The sequence below is a fragment of the Aquarana catesbeiana genome, linkage group LG06 (assembly GCF_042186555.1).
Source record: "Aquarana catesbeiana isolate 2022-GZ linkage group LG06, ASM4218655v1, whole genome shotgun sequence".
Classification (NCBI taxonomy): Eukaryota; Metazoa; Chordata; class Amphibia; order Anura; family Ranidae; genus Aquarana; species Aquarana catesbeiana.
The window spans coordinates 383,736,846-383,759,470 of record NC_133329.1 but is presented as its reverse complement, the minus strand read 5'-3'; the positions used below and the strand labels follow the sequence as shown (position 1 = coordinate 383,759,470).

General features: G+C 44.3%; 1 protein-coding gene across 2 annotated transcripts in view; it reads right to left on the bottom strand.

The window, feature by feature from the left end:
- Nucleotides 1–22,625, bottom strand: part of STK11IP (serine/threonine kinase 11 interacting protein) — a 105,153-nt gene that overhangs the window by 74,587 nt on the left and 7,941 nt on the right. For both annotated transcript variants that reach the window (XM_073634267.1, XM_073634268.1), the window contains exons 2-5: nucleotides 16,664–16,734; nucleotides 12,060–12,259; nucleotides 6,440–6,514; nucleotides 560–655 (exon numbers count right to left, since the gene is read on the bottom strand). In XM_073634267.1, the coding sequence (XP_073490368.1) occupies nucleotides 560–655; nucleotides 6,440–6,514; nucleotides 12,060–12,259; nucleotides 16,664–16,724 (432 nt within the window). In that variant the 5' untranslated portion in view covers nucleotides 16,725–16,734. The remainder of the gene's footprint in view (nucleotides 1–559; nucleotides 656–6,439; nucleotides 6,515–12,059; nucleotides 12,260–16,663; nucleotides 16,735–22,625) is intronic.

The window sequence follows — 22,625 nt, the reverse complement described above, 5'->3', positions numbered from 1 at the left end:
GCTAATGTCTGCACTACTCCGCAGCACACAGGGGGGACATGCACATCTAAAGGGATGCCAGGGATGTGTTCTTTCACATAATGCTCAGACTCAGAACAGAGCTGGGCTTTCTCTCCAGGGGCTGGAGCATGTGCAGAGACGTGGCAATGCTAAAGATGGAGAATCAAGTGGAACAGCATTGCCACTCTGAATAAGTAGAAAGAAATTACAGGATCAACCAGGTATTCACTATTTAAGAATATGGTATTGAAAGAAAGGTCGGGCACATAGTAAGAGCAACTGATTGAAGCCAATGACAAAAAAAAGAAAAAAAAAAAAGAAAAGGAGCATGGTTTACAGACATCTTAAAGGACCACTAGTGGGACAAAAATATATTTTAGTAACTGTATGGGGGGTTAATCCTTACAATGATAGTATTCAGTAAATGAATTAATTCATTTCACAGGCTTTAAATTGATATTTTACTATAAATATGGATCTAAAGGACTAGTAATAGAATGCTAAAATCACTTGCACGTATATTTCAATTTATCCCAGTGACAGTGTGCCCCCCACTTACCTCTATGCTGGTGACACATTCTGAGCAGGTAAGTACCTCCAGCTGGGAGTAAACCCATCGCAGCCCCCTCAGGCAGTGTGGGGGGAGACGTTTTACCTGCAATAGGAGAAGATAATCAGCACTTGGCTAACAACAATCAAGCTCAGAAGCTCCTTCATTTTTTATCTTGAGAAGTTCCCTTTAAAGCTCATTACTGGGCAAAAATACATCTATTTATACATTCAGGTCAGCTATTCTCAACCGGGGTTCTGTGTAATCCTATGGTTTTCCCAGGGGTTCCCGAGGGTTCCTTGACCTGTGGCTGATTGACCTACAGTCTGATAGTGCCTGCATCGTTTCAGGGTAAGTGACATTTGGCAGTCAGCGGCATGATACCAATGATCTTTTTAGCCATCTGTAAGGGTGGCACATTCTTCCCACCAACCACCAATGTAAGAAGCATTCTCCCCCCGGACCACCAATGTAAGGACCATTCTTTCTACTGACCACCAATGATCTTTTTCGCCATCTGCAAGGGTGGGATTCGGACCACCAATGTAAGGAGCTTTTTCCCCACCAATATAAGGAAGCATTCTCCCCCCCAATGGACCACCAATGTAAGAAGCATTCTTCCCCTATGGACCACCAATGTAAGAAGCATTCTCCCCCCATGGACCACCAATGTAAGAAGCATTCTCCCCCCATGGACCAGCAATGTAAGAAACATTCTCCCCCCCATGAACCACCAATGTAAGGAGCATTTTCCCCACTGACCACCAATGTAGGGCATTTTCCCCACCAATATAAAGAGCATTCTTATTACTGACCACCAATGCCATCTGCAAGGGTGGGATTCTGACCACCAATGTAAGGAGCATTCTCCCCCCATCGGACCACCAATGTAAGGAGCATTCTCCCCCCATCGGGCCACCAATGTAAGGAGCATTCTCCCCCCATCGGGCCACCAATGTAAGGAGCATTCTCCCCCCATCGGGCCACCAATGTAAGGAGCATTCTCCCCCCATCGGGCCACCAATGTAAGGAGCATTCTCCCCCCATCGGGCCACCAATGTAAGGAGCATTCTCCCCCCATCGGGCCACCAATGAAAGGGCATTCTCCCCACTGACGACCAATGTAGGGGCATTTTCCCGACTGACCACCAATGTAGGGGCATTTACCCCACTGTCCCCTGATAACTTGGTTGTATCAGCAGTATCCCAAGACCGGGAAAATTATTTTGGGGGGTTCTTTAGGGTAAAAAGGAAGATTTATGTAATGTTACCTTTACCTGTAGTATATTCAGATTACTAGAGTCTGCATGTTCTCCCTGTACTTGCATGGGTTTCCTCTGGGTACTTGGGTTTCTTCCCACACTCTGAAGACATGTTGGTGGGATGATGATTGGCCCTACTATATGCATGTAAGGGGTAGGAACCTTAGATTGTAAGCTCTGTGAGGGCAGGATGCAGATGTACAATATGTATAGTGCAGTGCTATATAAATGCCCAAAATAATAACTGTAGGATGGGTGTTGAGAAAATAAAAGTGCCTGGAGATGAGCTTTAAATTATACCGTTGTGCTCATAAGTTTACATACCCTGGTAGAATTTATGATTTCTCGGCCATCTTTCAGAGAATATGAATAACACAAAAACTTTTCTTTCACTCATGGTTAGTGTTTGACTGAAGCCATTTATTATCAATCAACTGTGTTTATGTGTTTTTTTTCTCTTTTTAAATTATAATGGCAACAGAAACTACCCAAATGACCCTGATCAAAAGTTTACATACCCCAGTCCTTAATACCGTATATTGCCCCCTTTAACATCAATGACAGCTTGAAGTCTTTTGTGGCATTTGTGGATGAGGCTCTTTATCTTCTCAGATGGTAAAGCTGCCCATTCCTCTTGGCAAAAAGCCTCCAGTTCCTGTAAATTCTTGGGCTGTCTTGCATGAACTGCATGTTTGAGATCTCCCCAGAGTGGCTCAATGATATTGAGGTCAGGAGACTGAGATGGCCACTCCAGAACCTTCACTTTATTCTGCTGTAGCCAATGACAGGTCGACTTGGCCTTGTGTTTTGGATCATTGTCATGTTGGAATGTCCAAGTACCTCCCATGCGCAGCTTCCTGGCTGATGAATGAACAAATTATTTGTATAGCGCTGCAGTTGCGAACTGAATCGCCTCAAGGCGCTGGATCCGTCCTTAGTAGTCAAGCTTCTTAGAAGAGGTAGGTCTTGAGTTTCTTTCTGAAAGCCTGATGGTTTTCTTCCATGCGAACGTGTGTAGGTAGAGCGTTGAGAAGCCGTGGTCCTTGGACTGCGAATCTTCATTTTCCCTTTGTTTTGTAGCGGGTTTTTGGAATAAGGAGGAGGTTATGGTTAGAAGATCGAAGACTGCGATTGGGTGTGTAGCGTTTTATTTTATCGCATAGGTATTGAGGAGCGTTTCCATGTATACATTTGTGGGTGAGGCAGAGGGTCTTGAAAGTGATCCGATTCTTTACGGTTAGCCAATGTAGGCTCCTCAGGGAAGGGGAGATGGATTCCCAGGGTTTTTTTCCTGTTAACAGTCTTGCCGCCGTGTTTTGGATGAGTTGTAAGCGCGCAAGCTGATATTGGGGTAGTCCTATGTAGAGGGAGTTTGCGTAGTCGAGTCTGGAATTGATGATTGTTCCAGCTACTGCTGCTTTGTCCTCTTCTGGCACGAATGGGATGAGTCTACGTAGCAGGCGGAGAAGATGGTGAGATCCGCTGACTACTGATCCTATTTGTGCATCCATTGACATTTCTGAGTCAAAAATGACTCCCAGACTCTTGGCTTTGGTGCTTGGCGAGATGGTCTGTCCAAAGATGGTGGGAGGTGTCCATGGGGTCTTAGTTTTGGAATTTTGGTTTCCGTGTAGGAGAAGAAGCTCTGTTTTTGATCCGTTGAGTTTGAGAGAGCTAGTAGTCATCCAGTCGTCTATCAGAGTGAGGCATTTTTCTAGTTGCTGAAGGTGGTCGTTTTCCTTGGTGATGCGGAGGTAGAGTTGAGTATCATCAGCGTATGAGTGGAAGCAGAGGTACGATTTTCTGATGATTTTGAGGAGTGGGCGGATGTAGATGTTGAAGAGCACTGGTGACAAGGGTGAACCTTGAGGGACTCCATGAATGCAAATGTTCCTCCAGTATTTTTTGATAACATACTGCATTCATCTTGCCATCAACTTTGACCAAATTTCTTGTGGCTTTGTAGCTCACACATTCCCAAAACATCAGCGATCCACCTCCGTCTTTCACAGTAGGAATGGTGAACCTTTCATCATAGGCCTTGTTGACTCCTCTCCAAATGTAGAGTTTATGGTTGTGGCCAAAAAGCTCAATTTTGGTCTCATCACTCCAAATGACTTTGTGCCAGAAGGTTTCAGGCTTGTCTCTGTGCTGTTTGGCATATTGTAAGTGGGATACTTTATGGCATTTGTGTAGTAATGACTTTCTTCTGGCCACTCGACCATGCAGCCCATCTTTCTTCAAGTGCCTCCTTATTGTGCATCTTGAAACAGCCACACCACATGTTTTCAGAGAGTCCTGTATTTCATCTGAAGTTATTTGTGGGTTTTTCTTTGCATCCCGAACAATTTTCCTGGCAGGTGTGGCTGAAATTTTAGTTGGTCTACCTGACCGTGGTTTGGTTTCAACAGAACCCCTCATTTTCCACTTCTTGATTGGAGTTTGAACACTGCTGATTGGTATTCTCAATTCCTTGGATACCTTTTTATATCCCTTTCCTGTTTTATACAGTTCAACTACGTTTTCCTGCAGATCCTTTGACAATTCTTTGCTTTCCTCATGACTCCGAATCCAGAAACTTCAGTGCAGCACTGAATGAAAGATGCAAGGGTCTGTCAGGAGTCCAGAAACCCATTGGCCTTTTATACACACACACCAATTACAAGCAAACAGATCACAGGTGAGGATGGGTACCTTTAATAGCCATTCAAACCCCTTTGTGTCAACTTGTGTGCATGTTAGCAGGCCAAAATCACCAGGGTATGTAAACTTTTGATCAGAGTCATTTGGGTAGTTTCTCTTGTGATTATGATGTAAAAAGAGTAAACATAATTGATTGATAAAAAATGGCTTCAGCCAAACACCAACCATGAGTGAAAGAAAAGTTTTTATGTTATCATTCATATTCTCTGAAAAATGGCCAAGAAATCATAAAGTCTGCCAGGGTATCTAAACTTATGAGCACAACTGTATTAAAGTAGAATTCCAGCCTCAACCTAAGTAGTCTTAAATATGCTCCCTACCCCCTCCTAACACCTTTGCTGACCATCCTGAGTTAAAAAAAAAAAAAAGAGAAGAAGAATATACTTACCTATTTTAAGCCCACTTCGGTCCAGTCACATGATCCTGGGTCAGCTGCAGGGTAGAGGACAGAGCTCTCAGCAATGGCTGCATTGCCTAGGAGTGGTGACATAGGATTTCTATGGTCCATATGTTGTCAGTGATCCTTCCTCTCCCCTGCAGCGGCTGCTTGCTGACACAAGGGAGCCAGATCATGTGACCAGACCGGAACGGGCTGAAAATAGGTATATACAGCTTTTTTTACACAGTCAGCATAGGTGACATTTTTAAGGCTAGTTAGGTGGAGGCTGGAATTCTGCTTTAACTGATATTGGTCATACTGTATTCAGCTATTTCGGAGAAATGCATAAATTTTACCAACATAAATGCATTGCAAAATCCTGCAAACAGAAATATTTTTTTCAGATTTTCTGTGGAAGGATGAAGACATGGAGATAATGTGATAAAATTCAGCGCTGATTAATATAACAATATAAATGCAAGCAGGCACTAAGGTCAACTCAAAAAATACCTCAAAGACATGTATATAAATAGAAAGTGCTGCGCAAATAAAGTTCATAGACAAATAATAAAATTGTAGTGTGGTGGCAGTATAGAAGAGCAGGAACCATCGGTGACAATAAATATCTGAATGGTGACTTTATCCCTCCACTGCTCTTAGATGGCCCCTCACCTCAGATATTCGACCTGAAACAGGTCACACCGCTTATAGGATTGAATGGATAAATCTGTAAGATACTCCTTCACTTCCTTAAGCTCACAATGCTCAGTGTAGGCAGATGATGAATATAAAATAAGATAGAAAGCAACAAACCATAGTGTTCTCCGTATGTATTTTATTAAAATTGATAAAGACTAAAAAACATCAATAACACTCACATGAAACCGGCACTCCGATCCGAGTGCCGGCCAGCGGGCTTGTGATCGTGTCTGTCGGATGACCGCGGGTGACGTCACACGCTCCTTACCCCCGTACGCGTTACGTCCTATGGGCGGGACTTCATCGGCGTGGGGCGGGATCACGCCCCAAGCCGATGAAGTCCCGCCCATAGGACGTAAAGCGTACGGGGGTAAGGAGCGTGTGACGTCACCCGCGGTCATCCGACAGACACGATCACAAGCCCGCTGGCCGGCACTCGGATCGGAGTGCCGGTTTCATGTGAGTGTTATTGATGTTTTTTAGTCTTTATCAATTTTAATAAAATACATACGGAGAACACTATGGTTTGTTGCTTTCTATCTTATTTTATATTCATCATCTGCCTACACTGAGCATTGTGAGCTGAAGGAAGTGAAGGAGTATCTTACAGATTTATCCATTCAATCCTATAAGCGGTGTGACCTGTTTCAGGTCGAATATCTGAGGTGAGGGGCCATCTAAGAGCGGTGGAGGGATAAAGTCACCATTCAGATATTTATTGTCACCGGTGGTTCCTGCTCTTCTATACTGCTACCACACTACAATTTTATTAGTTGTCTATGAACTTTATTTGCGCAGCACTTTCTATTTATATAGGATGAAGACATGATCACAGAAAACACTCACCTCTAAATGTTTTAAGGACTTAAATGGAAAAATATTCACATCACACTGGCGGGAACATTCTTCAGGGTGAATAATCTGGAAAGAAAAAAGAAAAAACAAAAGAAAAATGATTCGCAAATCATTTTTCACTGGCATGCAACACATATTATTGTTGTTAGCTCCGCGTTCACAACGGGGCAATTTGGCATGTCAAATCGCATGCCAAATCAGCGGCTTTTACAGGCAATGGCACCGTCCAAATCAGTGCGGCGCCGCACCGATTCCCAAAAGTAGTTCCTGTACTACTATTGGTGACTTCGAAGGAGCAATTTGTATAGATATCTGTGCAGGAACCCGCACACATCTCTGAAATCGGTTCAGCTGAACTCGCATGATTTCTAACCCGCAGTCAGTGTGAAACTGGGCTCAAGTGCGCCAAGAAAAAAAAAAACACTCTGATCTTTAAAGTGCTAATTCACCTCTAGCCCTGGTTCGCACTTATGCGATGCCGGAATCCTGTGCGTTTCCCGCATGGCAATCACAAGGCATCCATGCAATCTGCTGCTGGTGTCAATTTTATCTTAATGACATCCCGAAACAGATCGCAAAACGCAGTGCGATTGTCAGAATCATATCGCATGGGCGTGAACACCCATGCGATGCAATTCAGGTGCAGTGGAAAAAAGGGCCCGGCACCGTTTTTTTTTGTTTACGGATGTGATGTAATTTCAGCCATACAAAATGTATGCCTGAAATCGCACCGCACAGACATCGCATGTGATGAGCACAGGAAAGCGGTGCGATTCTTGTGCAAAAATCACATGTGGTGTCTGCATCGCACCAGTGTAAACCTGGGCTTACAGAAAAAATTAACAGGTGAAATAATACTGTATACCCTTCCCCACCCTTCCAGTCTTGGCTGTACTTACTTCCTGTGGGTGATGAGCTGTCAGTGCGCATTCCGGGGATTTAACCACTTCAATACCGGGCACTTCTACACCTTCCTGCCCAGACCAATTTTCAGCTTTCAGCGCTGTCACACTTTGAATGACAATTGTGAGGTCATGCTACACTGTACCCAAACTACATTTTTATCATTTTGTTCCCACAAATAGAACTTTCTTTTGGTGGCATTTGATCACCTCTGGGATTTTTATTTTCTGCTAAACAAGTAAAAAAAAAAAAAAAAAAAAAAGATCGAAAATTTTGAAAAAAAAAAGTTGTTTTTTTTTTTTTTTGTTTCCGTTACAAAACTTTGTAAATAAGTAAGTTTTCTCCTTCACTGATGGGCACTGATGGGGCTGCACTGACGTGCTCATCAGTGATAAGGCGGCACTGATGAGCACAGATAGGTGGCACTGATGTACTGTAATGTATGGTACTCATGGATGCCAATCAGTGCTAAACAATGCCTGCCAATCAGTGATGCCCATTGTGGGCACTGATTGGCATCCATTGTGGGCACTGATTGGCATCCCTGGTGGTCTAGGGTGGCATACCTGTTGGTGACATCCCTGGTGGTCCAGTGTGGGCATCCTCGGGGGGGGGGGGGGGCTGCGCTGATAATCGATCAGCACAGACCCCCCCTGTCAGAGGAGTAGCCGATCGGCTCTCCTCTACTCGCGTCTGTCAGACGCGATGGAGGAAAAGCTGATCACCGGCTCTTCCTGTTTACATCGTGATCAGCCGTGATTGGACACGGCTGATCACATGGTAAAGAGTCTCCATCAGAGACTCTTTACCTAGATCTGAGTTGCGGTGTGTCAGACTGACACACCGCAACAACGATCGCCGCGATGCACGCCCCCGGGGGGCGTGCAGCGTCTTAATTTTCTGAAGATGTCATATGACATCTGGTCAGGATATTGAAACCACTTTGCCGCTGTCATTTTGCTATATGGCGGGTGGCAAGTGGTTAAAATCCCCGATCTTGAATCTTTTCATTCTCTAGAACTTCCAGAACGGATCAGAGCAGCTGGCACTGACCAATCGGGAGAGGTCTGAGCCCTCCCAGAAGACCTGCAGAATGAAGAGGAAGAACAACGGGGATTTTAAATCTTGGGACTGCAACATCAGCTGCATGGGCACTGACAGAGCATTCATCTACAGCGGGGCCCGGGGGGGGATGGTGGGAAGGGTGTATGGTGTTAATTCACCTTTCATTTTTTTCTTTAAGGCTCCATTACACTTTGACATTTTTGTCCATTGCATTAAAGTGATTGTAAACCCTCTCATATACCCAGTGAAGTGAACAGCCTCAGATGATACACAGAGATGAAACAAATCTTCCTACATAAGTTTTACTTGTTTATCTGCAGGGTTCTCCTCTCTACATCCCTTCAAAAGTGCAGATTTTTATGCAGAAGTGCAGGGGGTGGAGCTGCAGTTACAGCTCTTATACACTGTGCAAGAGTCGATTGGAGGAAAGGGACACATCCCCCTTCACACACAGGGAGGAAGGAATATGCAGAGCTGTGTTGTGAATAGGCAAGCTGTGTGCTGAGCTCTCCTCCCCGTCATGAATTTATCTCATGTGTCTCGAAAACTTCTCAGATGTGACTCATGCTGATAACAGAGGAACAGAGCACCAGAGAGAAATGACACTTATGCCACATACACACGAGCGGAATTTCCGACAGAAAGAGTCCGATGGGAGCTCTTCATCGTAAATTCCGATTGTGTGTATGACCCACCTGACTTTTCCCGTCGAAAATTCCGACGGACTTAGATATAGAACATGTTTTAAATTTTTCAGACGGAACGAATTACGGTAATTATCGGTAAAACTGCTCTTCTGTATGCTGTTCCCGACGGACCAAAAACGACACATGCTCTGAAGCAAGTACGAGACGGAATCGCTCGGTCTGGTAAAACTAACAAACTTCTACTAACACGAGATTAGCAGAAGGAGCCCAAAGGGTGGCACACTGGCTCTTGAACTTCCTTTTTCTAGTCCCGTCGTACGTGGTGCACGTCACATCGTTCTGGACAGTCGGAATTTGGTGTGATCGTGTGTATGCAAGACAGCTTGAGCGGAGTTCCGTTGAAAAAAAAGTCAGAGTTTATTCCGACGGCAAAACCGGTCATGTGTACGCGGCATTAGAGCTTTGGAGATAGACAGGCAAACACTACAGATATACATGTGCTTTGTTAAGATTTCATGACTGAGGTTTACAACCACTTTAACCTACACTGTGCCACAAGTTATCATGCATTGCATTCATTTTGAATGGGCTTACAAAAGCACAAGAGCAGACCAAAAAAAGGTTTAGGAGTGTGTCTATGGGAATGTTTGACCATTCTTCCAGCAGCGCATTTGTGAGGCCAAGCACTGATGTTGGATGAGACGGCCTGGCTCGCAGCCTCCGCTCCAATTCATCCCACAGATGTTCTATCAGGTTGAGGTCAGAACTCTGTGCAGGCCAGTCAAGTTCCTACACCCCAAACTCGCTCATCCAAGTCTTTATGGATCTTGCTTTGTGCACTGGTTCAAATCATTTGGTGGAGGGGGGATTATGTTGTGGGGCTGTTTTTCAGGGGTGGGGCTCAGCCCCTTAGTTCCAGTGAAGGGAACCCTTAAGGTGTCAGCGTACCAAGACATTTTGGACAATTTCATGCTCCCAACTTTGTAGGAACAGTTTGGAGATGGCCCCTTCCTGTTCCAACATGACTGTACACCAGTGCACAAAGCAAGGTCCATAAAGACATGGATGAGCGAGTTTGGGGTGGAGGAACTAACTGGCCTTTTTAATATCGGACTCAGAGAAACCCAGTTTGCACATAGACCCGACCTCTGGATGAGAAGGCCTGGCTAGCAGTCTCCGCTCTAAGACCCCTTTCACACTGGGGCGTTTTTTCAGGCGCTTTAGCGTTAAAAAAAAAGCGCCTGTAAAGCGCCTGAAAGAAGCCTCATCTGCAATCTCAATGTGAAAGCCCGAGTGCTTTCACACTGGGGTGCTGCGCTGGCAGGGCATCAAAAAAAGTCCTGCAAGCAGCTTCTTTGCAACGCTTTCGTGTTTTTGCCCCGGGGCTGGGTGCGCAGATGGCCCGAGCCCTTTTACACTGCCAGCGCCCGAAAAACACCCCAGTGTGAAAGAGGTCTTAAGCGGCGCTTTACCAGCGTTTTTCGGGCGTGAAAGGGCTCGAGTTTTTACATTGGGATTGCAGATGAGGCTTCTTTCAGGCGCTTTTTTAAACGCTAAAGCGCCTGAAAAACGCCCCAGTGTGAAAGGGGTCTTAGACCCCTTTCACACCAAGGCGTTTTTGCAGCATTTTAGCACTAAAAATAACGCTATTAAAACGCTCCCCATGCATCTTAATGGACCCTTTCACACTGAGGTGTTGCGCTGGCGGGGCGTTAAAAAAAGCGCTTCAAAAACGCCCCTCTCCATTGAAATGAATTGAAAACGCTGTAAAAACGCCTGAATAGCGCCTATAATCCGCCCTGAGCTGTAGAAAATTCACATGATCTCACAAAAAGGTAAACATGCAAGCAGAAAAGAGAGCATCTACAACAACAGGACTGAACTTGTGGGAAGGTCAGAATGATTAAACAGACCATCAAAGTGCCAAAAAAGAATTAATCCCAGAAAAATTAAGATTTGAAGTAAAACAAGACACTGCTTGTTTTACATGATATCACAAAAGATAAACATGCAAGCAGAAAGATAGCATCAATAACACATGCTTCAATAACGCTTGAAAAACGCTGTTAAAACGCCTGCAGCGTTGCGTTAATTTTACCGCTAATGCCCCTAAAATGCTGTAAAAACGCGGTAATAACGCTAAGGCGTTTTTGAAGCGCCTTGGTGTGAAAGGGGTCTAATTTTTCCCAAAGGTGTTCTATTGGGTTCAGGACTCTGTGCAAGCCAGTCAAGTTCCACCACCCCAAACTCGCAGCAAGAAATTATAAATCACTGTACCATAGGGCAAGACAGAGCTACACACCTATACAGATAACCTATTATCAGTGTATCATAAAATAAGTCAGTCCACAGTATATTCCTTGGTGCTCTGAAAATAAATAAGGCCACATCTAAATGGTGATCCATGCTCTTATATTAGTCCACATGTGCTCAAATAAAGGAAACAATCCCTTTGCGTTGGACCACTCCACCACACACCACACTCACCAGATTTTATTTGATCCCTTGCAAATTACAAGAAAGTCAAGATGTGCTTTTTTTTGGTGACCAGATGTATCATAAAAAACAGATCCTACTCCTCCCCAAGTTTCATTCAAGCACAATGGTCAAGCTCCTTCTTCCAAATACTCACCCTAATCCTCTGCCCCTCCAAGATCTCTTGACCTTTCAAATCGTACTCGAGGGGAAAAGAACACCATGTAAAACATGGTAAGGCCTGATTCACACCTATGCATTTTTAGTGCTTTTTGCATATCTGCACTACAGAACGTGTTCCATAGGAAACAATGTTAAATGGACCATAGTGCAAATCTGAAAATTGTAAAAAGCACTAAAAATGCCTAGGTGTGAACCAGGCCCAAGACAGAAGAAAGCAAAGCCTCTCATAGTGCTGAACCACAGAACACCCCTCTCAATGATATGAATATGGGTATTTTCCTGTACTTGCAGCGTTTTTATAGACAGATATTTTTTTTAAAAGTGAACCATGTTTGTACCTTCAGACCTGGAGTTTTCTGCACGAGATCGATCACAAACTGTGAGCCCAGAACGGCACCGCTATCGTTAGGGTGGGCCGGAAGTGCCTGGAACCCGGATCCTGGCCCTCGTGGGAAGAGCTGCTCAAACAGGCGGGTGACAACTTGTAGGCTTGGGGTGAGAAGGGTCAGGCTGTGGCTGCCGTCCAGCACACCGTCCCCTGAAACAAAAACAGATGTCAGATCTTCAGCACCGCACTGCAACATATATCCAACAATCAGTGTAAGGTGAAGTAACCCAAATCAACCTAGAAGAATTATTCTCCTAAACCCAACCTCCGTTCTTCCCTTCAGTCTTGGCACAGTTGTTCAGGTTTCTCTCCTGTACTAACATTTATTGCCTGGCTGGAGGATACCCAGTATCATCTAGCTCCAGGAGTCTCCCAACTTTCTAAACAAAGGGCCGGTTTACTGTCCTTCAGACTTTAGGGGGGCCCGACTGTGGCTTTTGGGAGTAGAAAAGTTCCCGACGTCAGTGGGGGGAATAATGTCCCATCGTTTGTTTAATTGGGAGTAGGAGTTGTGCCCCATCATTGGCATCAGTGGGAGGAATTGTGTCCCATTGTTGGTGTCATTGGGAGGAATTATGCTCCATCATTGGTGTCATTGGGAGGACTTGTGCCCCACTGTTGGTGTCATTGGGCCCCATTGCTGGTGTCATTGGGAGGACTTGTGCCCCAAGGGCCAGATAAAGGCAAGCAAAGGACCACCGTTTGGAGACCACTGATGTAGCCAATTCCTCCCCAGCCTGACTGTCCCTAGCCCACTCCTTTTATTTCTTTCAATCATGGAGGCTCAGTGCCACATGTGGGCATTACCTAAGGCAGCCTGCATGTAAATGTAGCCTGCCTAGGAATGTCCCTAATTCCAGACCGATATCCACTCATCAAGGCATTTCTGATATCTCCCAGGTGTCATTGCACTACTTGCATTAGAGCCGAGGGCTCTTGACATGAGTCAGGAGGACAGGCAGGGTGCCGTGATGTTTTCAGAAAGCTATCAACAGCACCCTGCTGGCCCCTCCCACCAGCCATGATCTGCCAGTATTGCATACACAATCACAGAATCTAAAATAAAGTACGTAATGAAATAGAAAGGCTTTATTGAAAAAAAAACAAAAATAAAAAACAAAACATTGCATTAGCGTGTTGATAAGGAACAAGTGAATGCAAACTCTTTACAGATTCAGCTTTAAAGTGTTTGTTAACGCAAAAAAAAAATAGATTTCCTGGTCCCTTAAAGCAGATTAAACAGTATAGTGCTTGTGCTGTGTAATGTGCCCCCCTCTAAACTGTAAAAAAAACCCTGCCTGAACCTGCCACTTCCTGTATCCTCTCTCTGTACTGACCACGGTGGTCAGGGCTGCTGAGCCCTGACCACCGTGGTCAGAGTGCGTCCCTCCGTCATACGCAGCCCTGCTCTCAGCTCTCCTCTCTCCCCCCCTCCTGTCAGCTCTGTGTGTCTCCGTCTCCCAACCCTCCCCGTTGCTATTAGTAAAATAAAAAATTCTAAATGGTCCCTGCCAGCCCCTCTATTTTAGCCTGGTATAGTACACTGCATTACTCTTTTATAAAAATGAGTGTTGTAAATACCGATTTAGTGCAATCTTCAGGCCGGTCATGTGATTCTCAGTCAGTTTCCAGGGCTACAGCAGGAAAGGCTTAGTGGCCATGTGATCTCCCCGGCTGACGTCAGAGGGAGAACTCGGCCCCTCCTGCAGAAGCCATGTATCCGAGGTATAAAGCGGCTGCGAGTCATGTGACCGGCCTGAAGATCGTTCTAAATCGGTATTTACAAAACTTGTTTTTATAAAAGACTAATGCAGTGTGCTAAGCCAGGCTCTAATAGAGGGTCTGGCAGTGTTTGTGTTATATGGGTTAACAAACACTTCAACTGGAACTACAGCAAACTGAGTTCTGCTGAGCAGGGCTTTTACGGTCTTTGAAAATTGTACACGGTCTTGCTGTCTGCAATTATTCAGCACTAAACCTCATTACATCTGGAGCAATGGGATTGTTGCAATTACCACAAAAAAAAAAAAAAAAAAAAAGGGGGAACAATTGCTCATCACGGATGACGAGCTTATCCCCAATGCTACATATGCCTGCTCACAGGAGTACCGATATACTGGCCAACTACGGCAAGACGAGCCCAGCAGAGGAATTTCTTGAACTTCTGTAAGCAGTTTGAAGAGAACCGGTCTCCCTGTATATTTAGAGATAAGTGACAGTATCCGTTTAAAGCCCAATCTAGGACTTCTCCCTAGAGGTCTCTTCGCACATTCTTTAGTTATAAGTTTGTACTTACCTTTTCTAGATGCCTTCAGACTCGGTCATGTAACATGCATGGTCCCAGGGTTGCTGATAGAGGGGGACCACCAGTCCTCTTCTACAGGGCCCGAGCACACAGGGGGGGCCCCACACAGGGAGGGAGGATTAGTGACAGATGACAATTGTGTATCTTTTGCTCCAGCAGCTGAAAGCTGCTCTCCTCCCCTCACCTTGCTGCCAGCTTTTATCTGCTAAAAAAGGAGACTGTCCCTCGGTGCAGGTCTGCCGCGCGATGATCCGCATCGCGGGAAGCAGGTCGTCCAAAAAAAGTTCAGGAGCTACTTTGGGGCGACATGCTTCACGTGATGCGGATTGCAGCGCGAATTATCACGTGACAATCGAAACAGACCCGCACCGCGATCTGAGGTGTCATTCAAATGAATGGCATCTCAAAATGCGAGTCCCGCGATTTGTCATTCACACTTCGGTGCTGTCAAATTGCGGACAGATCCACGGCAAATCTGCATGTAATTCAAAATTTATTTGTGTAAATTTTATTCCTATTACAAGGAATGTAAACATCCCTAGTAATAGAAAAAAGCATGACATAAATATGAGATTTGGGGTCAAAAAGACCTCAGATCTCATATTTACAATAAAATGCAATAAAATAAAAATAATATGTTTGAAAAAAAAAATAAAAAATGTCCCTTTAAGAGCTATGGGCGGAAGTGACGTTTTGACGTTGCTTCCGCCCTGCACTGGTATGGAGCCGGGTGGGGGCCATCTTCCCCTCAGTCAGCTCTATACCCCAGAGGACACAGGATCCAATCGCCCCCCGCTGCTGCCGGCGGCTCCAATAAGCGGCGGAGGGCACCGGAGTGCGGCGGGAGAGGGCCCCTCTCCAGCCACCGATAAAAAAGATCTCGTGACAAATGCGCTGCTGAGACCACTTTTATCTAAAAGAAGACCGCCCGTTGAAGAAGTGGATACCGGGGTAATGGCAGCTAGCTGCTGCCATAACAACGATATTCCACTTCAAAATGCCGCCGTATAATGACGACAGGCGTTCTGTAAGTGGTTAACTCAGTTTTATCTTTTAGATTAGTGAGTTATGTTGTATTTGTGTCTGTTAATGTCTCTTAATAGTTTTACTGTATTTTTAGCAAAATGTAGCTTTAATATTTATTTTTTTTTTTGGGGGGGGGGGGGCTCTGTCAGGTAGTCTGTACAGGGCCCTGCGATTTCTATCAGCAGCCCTGCATGGTCCTCTTTATTCACACCGCAGTGAGCAGTCCTCAGTGATGCACAGAGTGTCTCATATCATTGGGAGAAATAGTGCACCAAGGGCCAGATAAAAGGCAATCAAAGGGCCCATCTGGCCAGCGGGCCGCAGTTTGCTTTATATTACATTCTAAGTGCTCTTGCATATGGGCCACCTGAGCCCATTCAGCATAACTACAGCCATATTTCCTCTGCCGAGGCATCCCATGCATGGCGTACAGCCTGTCCTTCACATGAAATGCTGTACGTTGCTGTACTCGTGTATGCAGCAGTACTATCATAATTTTTTATTTTTTTTTTAAACACTTGTGTGCTGCAGTATAGAGTACATAAGGAAATAATGACAGGATGCATGTTGCACCTGGGCTGCCTTGGTGGGGGGCACTTATAGTTAATGGGCTCAAGCCTCTGTTGATGCAGAGTGCAGTGCTGATGTAAGGATGTCAGCACCGCTCTGCATCATTACATTGGGAGGCAGGTTCATGACACCCTGCACTCTTGGTATGCAGGCCTTGTCATTCAACCCAGAAGACTGAGGACTTCTAGTGGCAGAAAGGGTAAACTGCGGTGGGCAGCAGTGTAGTGGAGGTTAGTTCTGCAGCCTGATCATGTGTGTAAGAATCCTAAGAGGAGCTTACCAGGAAAAACAAGTCAGCCTGGCACTGGGCTTTAAAAACCACCCGCCTTCATAATGCTCACCCCCTCTGCTTCTTCCCCATCTCAATACCATGGTATCAGTGCTTAGTGGGAGCTGTGATGTCACCCTTCTGCCATGGCATAGTGTTTGAGCATAATGACTGGTAACTAGACACAAGTACCATCATTGGAGGAGGCCATGTGTTCCCTTTCACTCTGAAGTATCAGGTATTTGGAGCCAGCAGCTATGGAAGAATGATTAATCTAAGAGCGGAAGTACTTTTGTTGACGGTCGGGAACTGGAATCCTTTACTAGTCTAATCTGCGTCTAGATTCCATACTGGGTCCTTAGGTGCAGGGGACACCGGTACTCACCATGGTCCTGCAGAATGTGAGCAAGAGCTTGAACCATTGACTCTAAATCCTCAGTCCTCATTTAGCGGAAGCTGGAAATGAGTAAAGAACAGAATTAGGATTCACAATGGAAAACGCTTTCTTCATATACTCATGTATGCATCTAAAAGCTTTATATGAAAGTGTTTGTTCTGATTTTATTGAGCAGTGAGATCATTTTAGATGTAACTGAAAATGGTTGATGGTTTGACTGAAAAGCAAGGATGGTACACCGAGATCCAGGGTGGATATAAATCAATAATTAAAAAAAAAAAAAATGTATGTTAACCACTTAAGCCCCTGACCAGAGCACTTTTTGCGATTCGGCACTGCGTCGCTTTAACTGACAATTGCGCGGTCGTGCGATGTGGCTCCCAAAATTGACGTCCTTTTTTCCCCACAAATAGAGCTTTATTTTGGTGATATTTGATCACCTCTGCGGTTTTTATTTTTTGCGCTATAAACAAAAAATACAGTGACAATTTTGAAAAAAAAAACAACACATTATTTTTTACCTTTTGCTATAATAAATATCCCCAGAAAATATATCCCCCGCAAACCAATCAATATACGCTTATACCAAAAATATGTAGAAGAATACATATCGGCCTAAACTGAGGAAAACATTTGTTTGTTTTTTTTTTAAATTGAGATATTTATTATAGCAAAAAGTAAGAAATAGTGTTTTTTTTTTCAAACTTGTCGCTCTTCTTTTGTTTATAGCGCAAAAAATAAAAACCGCAGAGGTGATCAAATACCACCAAAAGAAAGCTCTATTTGTGGGGAAAAAATGATAAAAATTTCATTTCGGAACAGTGTTGCATGACCACGCAATTGTCATTCAAAATGCGACAGTGCTGAAAACGGAAAATTGGCCTGGGCAGGAAGGGGGTGAAAATGCCCGGTACTGAAGTGGTTAATGAAATACTTTTGGAGTAAAAATCAATCTAAAAGATAGTTTTCTATTTAAGATACATTAATAATTTAGTTTATTCAGTATGAAATGGAGCTTAGTTATGTAGCATGAGGCTGTAAATTCTGCAATATTTACATTTTTTTTTGGTAAACTCATTCAGTGAATCCAAGCTCTGCAAGCTGAGATAACATGCACTGCATTGATGCATTCACACAATTTCACAGTAACCATGGGATAAACCAAAGTTCAGCAATATTCCTGTATCCCATTGTTGATTAAATCTACGTATACTACAAGTTGAATGATTGAATCGGTTCTGATATCGCTGTTTTACTAACCTGACAGCTTATTCTAAATAGGAAACCTTCATTTTGTTTGCAAATATTAAAGATTCTAACTACCATCAAGAATGAGTTCTTACATTTAAAGAGCACCTGTCATTTCAGATCCATCATGGCCTCTTAGCGGGCATCCACTCACCTGCTGCCGCCACGTCCCTCACCTTGTTGTGTCACTGCCGCATCACCAGCCGTCCCATTAAAGTGAATGAGACTGTCGGTGATTCAACAGCGGGTCAGAGGAGGAGCCACTGCAGGACAGAGATGACAGCTGCTCTTTAAATATTAGGATTTAAACTGACTTGATTTAAATCAAATCCATCCTGCTGAGATCTCTTACTAAACTCACTACAAGTCCTGCTTTTCAGGCAGAAATGAACGGGTTGCACAATGATGTAAAACCAGCTTTAACCACTTAAAGGGGTTGTAAAGATTTTTTCTTTTTTTTTTAAATAACAAACATGTTATACTTACCTCCTCTGTGCAAGGATTTTGCACAGAGCGGGCCAGATTCCCCTCTTCTGGGGTCCCCAAGCGGCGCTCCTGGCTTCTCTCCACATCGAGTGCCCCCACAGAGAGCCGCTTTCCATGGGGGCACCCATGCGGGCCCCCCCCCGGCTCCTGTGTCATTGGATTTGATTTAAAGCAGTGGGAGCCAATAGCTGCTGCTGCGATCAATCTATGCAATGAGGACCCGAGACAGCGGCTGGAGCTGCTGGGCTCGTCCCCGCCGCTGGAACGATCAGGTTCAGGTAAGTAAAAGATAGAAAGCATTAAGGTGAAAAAGCTCAAAGGTTTACAACCCCTTTAACCACTTGCTGCCCGCCGGCTGTCATATGACGGCCAGGTGGCGCAGCTCTCGTTCTTGGTGGGCGTCATATGACGGTCCTCCATTTAAACAGGGAATGCGCCCGATCGTGTGCACGCATCCCTGTTCCTTCGGTGGCGGCGTGTCACGGAGACACGGCTCGCCACTGAGGGGGGTGAACAGCCATTGGGCATGGCTGTTTACCACGTGATCACGGCCAATCACAGGTGGTACTGCCCCACTTTGCACAGCGCATGATCTCGAGCGCGCTGCACGTGCACGTCGGTGGCTGCATGTTCCCGGGAACACTACTCGTCACCGATGCTGGTCAACAGCCATTGGCTGGCGGTTGTTTACCATGTGATCGGCTGCGATCCTTTGTAAACATAGAGCGGTAACGAGATGTTACCGAGTTCTACTCCTCACACACCGATCGTGTGTGAGGAGATTGCGGTAACATCTTGTTACTGCTTACAGTGTACACCAATCACACTAATTGCCCCCCAATAAAGTGGACCTGTCACCACCCAAAGTACCTGTCACAGCCCATCAGAGTACCCGAGTACCTGTCTCCAGCCCATCAGGGTACCCGAGTACCTGTCTCCAGCCCATCAGGGTACCCGAGTACCTGTCTCCAGCCCATCAGAGTGCCCGAGTACCTGTCTCCAGCCCATCAGAGTGCCCGAGTACCTGTCTCCAGCCCATCAGAGTACCCGAGTACCTGTCTCCAGCCCATCAGAGTACCCGAGTACCTGTCTCCAGCCCATCAGAGTACCCGAGTACCTATCTGCAGCCCATGCCTCATAGAATATACGTTGGGGTGTTTGCTTTCCAAAATGGGGTCATTTTGTGGGTAATTCCACTGTCCTGGTGCTCAAGGACATTCAAAAGTGTGATAGGTAGGAATGAAATGAGATGTGTAATTTATGCTCCTAGAACGCCTGAAGGTACTACTTCAATGTTGGGCCTCTGTATGTGGCCAGGCTGTGTAAAAGTCTCACACGTGTGGTATTGCCATGCTTGGGAAGAGTAGCAGAATGTATTTTGGGGTGTAATTGTTGCTATATGTTAGAAATGTCTTATAAATTGACAACTTTGTGTAAAAAAAAAAAAAAAAAAAATGCGTTTTCATTTTTTCCCCACATTTTCCAAAAACTTCTGGAAAAAAAAATGAACTGTTCAAAAGACTCATAATGCCTCATAGATTAAATGTTGGGGTGTTTGTTTTCCAAAATGGGGTCATTTTGTGGGCAATTCCATTGTTCTGGTGCTCCAGGGCATTCAAAAGTGTAATATGTGGTTGAGAAATGAGATGTGTCATTTATGCTCGTAGAATGCCTGAAGTTGCTACATCAATGTTGGGCCTTTGTATGTGGCCAGGCTGTGTAAAAGTCTCACACATGTGGTATCGCCATACTTGGGAAGAGTAGCAGAATGTATTTTGGGGTGTAATTTGTTGTATGCTGTGTGTGAGAAATAACTTGATAATTTGACAATTTTGTAAAATAAATAAATAAAAATCTTCATTTTGCAAAAAATTGTGGGAAAAAATTACAACTTAAAAAAAAAAAAAACTCACAATGCTACTTACTTAATACCTTGGAATGTCTACTTTCTAAAAAGGGGTCATTTGGGGGGTGTTTGTACTTTCCTGACTTGTTAGTGTCTCAAGAAATGAGATTCACCTGATGTACTGAAGGCCTGATCAGATGTGATCAATTTTTAGTGATTGGCACCATAGTTTGTAGACTCTATAACTTTCACAAAGACCAAATAATATACACTAATTTGGGTTATTTTTTTACCAAAGATATGTAGCAGTAAAAATTTTGGCCAAAATTTTTGAAGAAAAATTACTAATTAGCAAAATTTTATGACAGAAACAAAAAAAAAGGCATTTTTTTCACAAAATTTACAGTCTTTATTTATAGCACAAAAAATAAAAAACCCACTAGTGATTAAATACCACCAAATGAAAGCTCTATTTGTGTGAAAAAAGGACGCAAGTTTCATATGGGTACATTGTTGCATGACTGAGTAATTGTCAAACTGTGAGAGCACTAAAAGCTGAAAATTGGTCTCGGGGTGGGAAGTGGGTGCAAGTGCCCTGTATCGAGGTGGTTAAGGACCTAGCTTTTTTTATGACATTTGTTGTTTACAAGTAAAAATCTGTATTTTTTGCTATAAAATTACTTATAACCCACAAACATTATAAATATTTTTTTAGCACCGACCCTAGAGAATAAAACGGTGGTCGTTGCAATTTTTTTTTATGTCAGACGGTTTTTGCGCAGAGGTTTTTCAAACGCAATTATTTTTGAAAGAATACACTATAATGAATTAAAAACAAAAAACACAACATACCACAATTTTTTTGTATAATATGAAAAATGTTACGCAGAGTAAATAAATACCTCACTCGTCATGCTTTAAAATTGCGCACGCTTGTGAAATGGCGACAAACTACAGTACTTAAAAATCTCCATAGGTGAAGCTTTAACATTTTCTACAGCTTACCCGTTTAGAGTTACAGAGAAGGTTTAGCTCTCGCTAGAGCTGGGCGATTTTCTCAAAAGAAAAAAAAAATCTGCAATTAAAAAAAAAAAAAAAAAAAAAAAAAAACTTGATTCACGATTCGAATTGAGTTTGTTTGTTTTTTTTGGATACCGCGCCGGTCCTGAGGAGCTGCGGGCAGTAGTTTTTAGGCGAGGCCGCGGCTTCGACCTAGCGGACTAGGCCGAAGCCGCGGCCTCACCTAAAAACTCCTGCCCACAGGAGTGTCAGCGCCGGTCCTGGGGAGCTGCAGGGAGGAGTTTTTAAGCGAGGACGCGGCTTCGGCCTAGTCCGCGGCTTCGGCCTAGTCCGCAACGTTCAGCCTCGTGGACTAGGCCGAAGCCTAAAAACCCCTGCCCGCAGCTCCTCAGGAGCGAGAAAAAAAAGAAAAGTCTACAAAAAAAAATTGATTTGCTGAAATTTTGAATCGATTTGACCTCTCAACTTGATTCAAGATTCAAATCGATTTTTTTCCCCAGCCCTAGCTCTCGCTCTGACATTCATGGCAATACCTCACATGTGTGCTCTCATAGTCCACTGACATATCCTCCGGCTTTCAAATAGAAAGCCCGTACAGAGGTACGTCTGCAGGTCCCCACATTACACCCCACATTACACCTGTGATCTACTGATCATTAAGTGCCTCCTTATTGTGCCACACCACGTTTTCAGAGAGTCCTGTATTTCACCTGAAGTTATTTGTGGGTTTTTCTTTGATCCCGAACAATTTTCCTGGCAGTTGTGGCTGAAATTTTAGTTGGTCTACCTGACTGTGGTTTGGTTTCAACAGAACCCCTCATTTTCCACTTCTTGATTATAGTTTGAACACTGCTGATTGGTATTCTTAATTCCTTGGATACCTTTTTATATCCCTTTCCTGTTTTATACAGTTCAACTACCTTTTCCCGCAGATCCTTTGACAATTCTTTTGCTTTCCTCATGACTCAGAATCCAGAAACGTCAGAGCTGAAGTCACGTGATCAGTGACGCAGCGCGTCAGGGAAGAGCCAGGTGTCGTCACTTCCGATCGCGGCCGAGACCAGAAGTACCCGTTTTACTGCTGATTTTCGAGTTTTTATATGTACGTTACTACATGTGTGTTTTGAAATAAATCTTTTTAAATACTACACAATGGAGCCACCCTTCTTCCTTACTATATGCCCTCACCGTACTTACTGAGCCCGGAGACCGAAGCCATCCCCTGAACATCCCGCCAGTTTTGCTGAGACGATCGCTAGAGGTTGATCGATTGTGGGAAGTCAGCTTCTTCTGTTTGCCTGAGCTCGATTTGACCCGTAGGGGTCTTAACTAAAGGTGAGAGGCTGGGGG